The sequence below is a fragment of the Pundamilia nyererei genome, unplaced genomic scaffold (genome assembly GCF_000239375.1).
Source record: "Pundamilia nyererei isolate P.nyererei 1_Seehausen unplaced genomic scaffold, PunNye1.0 scaffold00039, whole genome shotgun sequence".
Taxonomy (NCBI): domain Eukaryota; kingdom Metazoa; phylum Chordata; class Actinopteri; order Cichliformes; family Cichlidae; genus Pundamilia; species Pundamilia nyererei.
In genome coordinates this window covers 986,079-992,263 of record NW_005187440.1, presented here as the reverse complement: position 1 = coordinate 992,263, position 6,185 = coordinate 986,079, and the positions used below count along the sequence as shown (strand labels likewise).

General features: G+C 39.8%; 1 protein-coding gene across 2 annotated transcripts in view; it reads left to right on the top strand.

Annotated features, from left to right (window-relative positions):
- sema3h (sema domain, immunoglobulin domain (Ig), short basic domain, secreted, (semaphorin) 3H) overlaps window positions 1-6,185 on the top strand; it is a 49,082-nt gene that overhangs the window by 40,365 nt on the left and 2,532 nt on the right. For both annotated transcript variants that reach the window (XM_005730711.1, XM_005730710.1), the window contains exons 9-13: window positions 1,062-1,131; window positions 4,086-4,230; window positions 4,465-4,554; window positions 4,841-4,970; window positions 5,075-5,163. In XM_005730711.1, the coding sequence (XP_005730768.1) occupies window positions 1,062-1,131; window positions 4,086-4,230; window positions 4,465-4,554; window positions 4,841-4,970; window positions 5,075-5,163 (524 nt within the window). The remainder of the gene's footprint in view (window positions 1-1,061; window positions 1,132-4,085; window positions 4,231-4,464; window positions 4,555-4,840; window positions 4,971-5,074; window positions 5,164-6,185) is intronic.

Genomic DNA, 6,185 nt, shown 5'->3' with positions numbered 1-6,185 from the left:
CTTTATTTCTTTATCATACACACAGTATCTTTTTGGACCTCCAAAGTATTTGTAACCTTTTTCACGGACTTACATTGAATCTGATGGGAACACAAGATAAAAACAAAACAGTTAATCACTTTCTAACTATCACACACTCACTCACACTCCGATGAAAACATCAGAGGCAATTTGCAGTTCAGTCTTGCCCGAGGCCACTTTGACACGAGGACAGCGGAGGAGCCTAGGGATCAAACCGCTGACCTTCCCATTAGTAGATGGGGCCACAAGCTGCCCCACTTTTTCTTTTCCTTTTTTCCTTAACACTTCTGAGGATACTTTTAGCATTTGAACTTAAATCTACAAGTTCATTAAAAAAAAAGATCCCACAGTTTTACCTGCTGTATTCAAATGCGGTGTTATGGCCGCTGAGCTATCAGGTGTCGAAGGCAGACAGATGGAAAGAGCTAAAAAAACAAATCCGCACTACACCTGATTGCGCTGCATGAGCGGATCACTTTCAGAGCGACGCCAAAGTGAGAAAAACATATCAAATGTGTGTGTGTGTGTGATCCGCTGTGTTTGAAATGATGAGTGGAGACCGAGGTGTGGTGTTAGCGTGTGTGACAGCAGGTGCTGTGTTCCTGTGGCGGACGGAGCGCTCGGCTCTCCCACTGCGGCTGGTTATTAATGGCTACAGATTCATTACAAGCAGCCAGTCAGCCATGCTGCCAGCATGCCCGACGCTATTAGTCACACAGTCAGACTGATAGATGCACACACTCAGATACGCACACGGGCATACACATAATGAATACAAAGTACCTAAAACTGAACACACACTCACACAAATAAAGAAAATAGACTGTTACACAGACTCATGAGCATTGCTCACATGAATACAGACACGTAGAGTTTATGCAGTCCTGTGCAACTCTCCAAAACTTCTCCGTAATTCAGACATCATTCTGATCTTTTCTGACTAACATTTTTATGTCTTTGTCTCCTTCCATTTCCCTTCCCCGTCTTTCTCCTTATCCCTCCCTTCCTTTCATCATTATGTCTGGATGTTCTCCATTCAGAGGACATCTTCATCCTCCAGGGGAAAGACAAGAAGAATCCTCTCATCTACGGCCTGTTTACCACTTCAAGGTATGTGCCTCTGTAAAGCAGAAATCATGGGAATTGAGTAACTTGAATGGGTGGTGTGTAAACTGCATACCCTTGTTTATGTGTGGAAAATGTCAGTATATGGTGGTAGATGGGAAGGAGTCCCTTCACTTTTACACTGGGCGGACTAGTTTTAGAAGGACTTTAGTCCTTAGCATTTAGTTCTGTATTGATCAAGCCATGCAAATAAAAAAGAAGAAAAAAAAAAGAATAGAAATGGAGTGCAAAAGAGTGGAAGAGAGGAGAAGAGTAACTGTGTACTCAACGTGTACAGGATAAATACGATTTCTTGAAAAGGATTAGATGATTTGTCAATAGTTTATTTTGAAATAGGATCCGTGGTATGCATAGTTATACTTTTTGGTGACAGTTTTATTATGGAGCATTGGGTTTCTTGGGGCCCCAGAGGCAGGAATTGCTGTAATTGTTTAAATAAAAGGTTTAAAAGCAGTTTAAAGCCAGCTGTAAATTGAACTGCCGACGACAGTGGAGGCTGATGAGGTTTTAGTGAGAATTTCAAACCACTGAATTAAAAACAGATGACAGAAGCATCAGATCTTTAACGATAAATACCTGTTGACCCACACAGTAACTCCTCAACATGTCATTTTTAACAAGTTAAAACATGTGATATAAGAAGCTTTTTTTTTTAGTGGTAATCGTTTTAAAATATGAAGAAAATAAAAGTATAAAGTTTTTTTTCTTCAAATACTGAATAAATGATCATCTGCACCGTCCTGTACTGTGATGACACACGATGACAAGAGAGCGTCTGTGACAGGATATGAGTGCTCGATGTTTCACATCCACGTGTCAGATGTTGATGTCACACGCTGTGAGATACACACCACCCGCCGGGTCTCATGTCACAGTGACTCATGAATGAAATGCATCCATTCATGTGAACAACATGGAGCGTATATGAGCCTTCACAGTTGTCATCATCAGTGCACAGTTTCTTCATCTGTGTCCAACTGTGTGTGTGTGTTTGTGTTACAGAAAGGTTACAACTTGACTTCTACTGTATTTTTTCACACACAAATAGACAAAAAGGCAATTTTGAGATCCTGGAAGAAGTGCATGAGGACAAAATTGCAAAAAAAATGAATTGTGACTTTAATAAGGAGTTGATGATTTTCAACAAGACTGTAAAGCAGCTTTGCATAACTCACAGTTTAAAAAATGCTTTTGAGGACAAGTGCTTTAGGGCCTTTCAACCAACTTTCTTCTGATTGGCTCCCAATTTATATGTTCCCGATGAGGTCACAAAGAGCCAGAAGTAAGACTTGCATGATCACTTGTACATATGCTGGCCTTAATTATTTGAAACGTTTGACCATGTTTAATTTACATGACTGAAAAAAGGAATAATAAATACCCTTTATAAAAAGGCTACTATGAAGCAGCCCACAGGAGATATGCTTTCTGTTGAAGTCTACGTTAAAGCCTAGGAAATGTACAAATTGCATACATGTCAGACATAATAGAGAAGAATCAAAAATATTCTTTCAGACCATCAAAGGCTGTTAGTTTAAAAAAGGCAGTTGTCCGAATAGACAGGCTTTCATAAAAGCTCACGCAGATGTCTGCTGAAAAAACACAGACATGAAAAAAGCAGGTTCTGTCTGAAAAACGAGTAAAAAATGATCCAGCGAGCAGCCTAATTAAAGTAAAAGAAAAAGGCTGCGTTTTCTCATTTTCTCTACTCCACTGACCATGTTGCATATCCAGAGAATAACACAGTTTCTGAGCTGGACGCCAGAGCTCCACAGTAGCAGCAAAAGTATGACGGCATCTGGCATGGCAGAGCAGGGAGTTGGTCTGTTTTTGGGGGTTTTGGAAAGTGTGTGGAATCTTAGCAGGGAACAGAAATCCAAAGCATCACCAAGGGTGCGGTCGCAACCACAGAACTGGAAAAGAGCAAAAAGGTCATTCCTTCTGAAAGGAGACTTGTCTCTCTGGTACAGTAACGATTGCACACGTGCCGGTTTTTATGCCTGTGATGAAGGCAAGCGTGTTAACAGTTCTTTGCTTTTATTTTGCTCTCTGCTTTTATTTTTAATTGTTTGTGATTCATAATGTATCAGACAGCTGATTAATTGATTTTGCCCACCGATAGCCTTGTTGTCACATTTATTCTCGCAATGCAAAGTGGCCGGGACCCAAAGTAAAACTAGACCCTAAGCTCAACTCCTGGTAGCACACCTTTGGTAAAGTTGAACCACTCCATGAAACTAACAGCACTGCCAATAACCTGCAACACAACTAATAATTATTAAAGCACAACCGCAAAAAGCAACAGGGGACTGAGGTCTGCTCAGGTGGAGGAATGTTTGTGCAGGTGAGCTTCCAGAGGAGGCCACTTATAAACAAAACAGAATAGGAAAGAGGAGAATTTACAAGTGTAAAGGTGACATCCCCAACTTGTAAAAACACAATTTAGAGGCTGACATGAATGCTTTTTTACAACGTCATGGTTCACTTTTGTACTCTGTATGATTTGGCATCTGAATACCAGACTGAGACCTCTGACCACTGAGGAGAGAAAAAAGCTTCCTCTCTAAGAGCCCCCTGATTCATCATAACATGGCCTTTCTATCTGTTCTGTTTCTGCTTTGCTGGAATCTCTAGCTCGTGCGTGCTTTGCCACAAATCCTCCTGAAATGTGTGATCTTAACTGCAGTGGATGGGATGTGTTATAGTGGGGACCGATGTGCTGAAAGCAGCATATTCACCCAGGCTGGATTTTGGGTTGGAGCGCATTCATTTAATTGATGCGTTCAAGCTGGAAAGCCACAATGAGTCACAGCTCCTAATACAGTACTCCATTTACTGCTTAAAGACCTTTGCAGTATATCAAGTAAAGTAATCAAAGGTATGCTCTGCTTCAGACATATCTGATGTCTGAATCTGCTCTCCTTTTGTCTTCTCCTTAGTGATATCCTGAACGGTTCAGCGGTGTGTGTTTACCGAATGGAGGATGTGGTTCGAGCCTTTAAAGGGAACTTCCTGCATAAGGAAGGGCCTCAGTATAAATGGGCAGAATTTACAGGCAAGGTGCCCTATCCACGGCCAGGAACAGTAAGTTCATACTCAAAACTGGTAGATACCACCGCTATCTCTCCAGGTGACTTTTTGTATTTCTCTAAAAGCAAATGCATGATTTACCAAGGTAATACATTGCAATAATATGCTGTCTTTGATGGAGGGTCATTTAATTCTGCAAAATTGTGCTTAATTTCCATATAAGAATGCTCAAAACAAAAGACTGGAAACATTATGATCTCAGTCTCTGTCTCTCTCTTTCTTTGTCAGTGTCCGAGCAGTACATATGGAAGCTATAGCTCGACCAGAGAGTATCCCGACGACGTCATTTTCTTCAGCAGAACTCATCCGCTGCTGCAGGTTTGGCTGATATTTCACTTTATTAAATTAAGCCAGTTTAGCTTAATTAGATTGCCGCATTTTACAGCAGGTCAAGCTGTTTTTTTCTCTCTATTTCTGTCTAAATTCTGAAGTGAACATAGGAAATTAAATTAGCAGTCCTTGCCAACAGGGCACTGCTTCATCACAGGGAATATGAAACCTTTGCTGTATTAATGATGAATAGCAAGACTGGCTGAACAAATTTATTGGTCAAAGATTTCACATTTAATGTGATGCATTCTTGCTTTTTTTAAATTTTTTATAGGAAAATGTCCTGCCGCTTGGAGAGCGACCCCTCCTGGTCAGGGTGGGTGTTCATTACAAGTTCACCAAACTGCTGGTGGACAGAGTGGAGGCTGTCGATGGCACCTACGACGTGCTGTTCATCGGTACAGGTAGGTCATGTGACATTGAAGGTTGTGTTTCTGGCATTTTAAAGTGTTTTTTCAAAATTAAATATGGTGAATGATTTGTTTATTTTTATTTTTTTTGTCTTTAGACTCAGGACTCGTTATGAAAGCAATCCATCTGCACAGGGAGCACGGCCAGAGTCAGGAGATCACTCTGGAGCAGATGCAGGTGTTTCAGGTACTGCAAGCTTTTTCTGTGAGGAAAACCAGGCTGAAACCTTAAAAAACTCAGATTTGTTAAGAGCTGGTCTATTTTGTAGTAAAGCTCATTGTTTGCAGATTGAGTTGATTTCTTCGCGGCGTCCATTCATTCCTCCTCCATTAAAAAAAATTCAATTACCTCTCAAAACTAGATCCAAATGTACATTATTGTCACAACATAATGCAGCACAGACTTTTCAAATTAGCCTGCGTGACAACAATGCATGCAGACACAGTGTGACTAATTCCATATCTGTCCATGCCATATGGAAATGAATGGAAATACATGCATTCTCTCAACAGTAAGGAAACGCATGCGTGCAAAGACACCATTCTGCTCTGGTTAATGCAAAGATAGTTATGCACATACTATACCACTAAAGTACTGCGCATATTGACATGAAATGGAGTAAATACCTTTATTTAACCCCTTAATGTCTAGTGTATCATATTTGATGCATGAGTTTTTTTAGACTTCTACATCTTAAATAAATTGCACAACAGATTTTTAAGCAATGATCTGAACAAAATTTTCAAATGGAACAAATACGATACAAATTAAAACTAGTTTATGTATATTAATATTAAAAACATTTTTTAAATCAGAAGGTTCAATAAATGCTCAATTTTTTCAATTATCTCACAGTTCAGGATTTAAAGGGTTAAAGCTTGTCACTGCACCAAGACCAAGTTACTGCAGCTGGGCATAGTTACCAAAAAAGAGAAGATCACAGTTCACAAAATCCACATTTTTGTCCAGAATGAACTCCGCTTTGGGTTCAAACAGCAAAATGAAGGAAAACAACTTTGGGTTCAACCTGAATGATGTGGCTGAGATATCTGTGGTCAGACCTGACTGTGTTTTTCCTGCTCTGTATTCTAAAGTATATGCTTTGTAAAACCCTATCTATCTATCTATCTATCTATCTATCTATCTATCTATCTATCTATCTATCTATCTATCTATCTATCTATCTATCTATCTATCTATCTATCTAT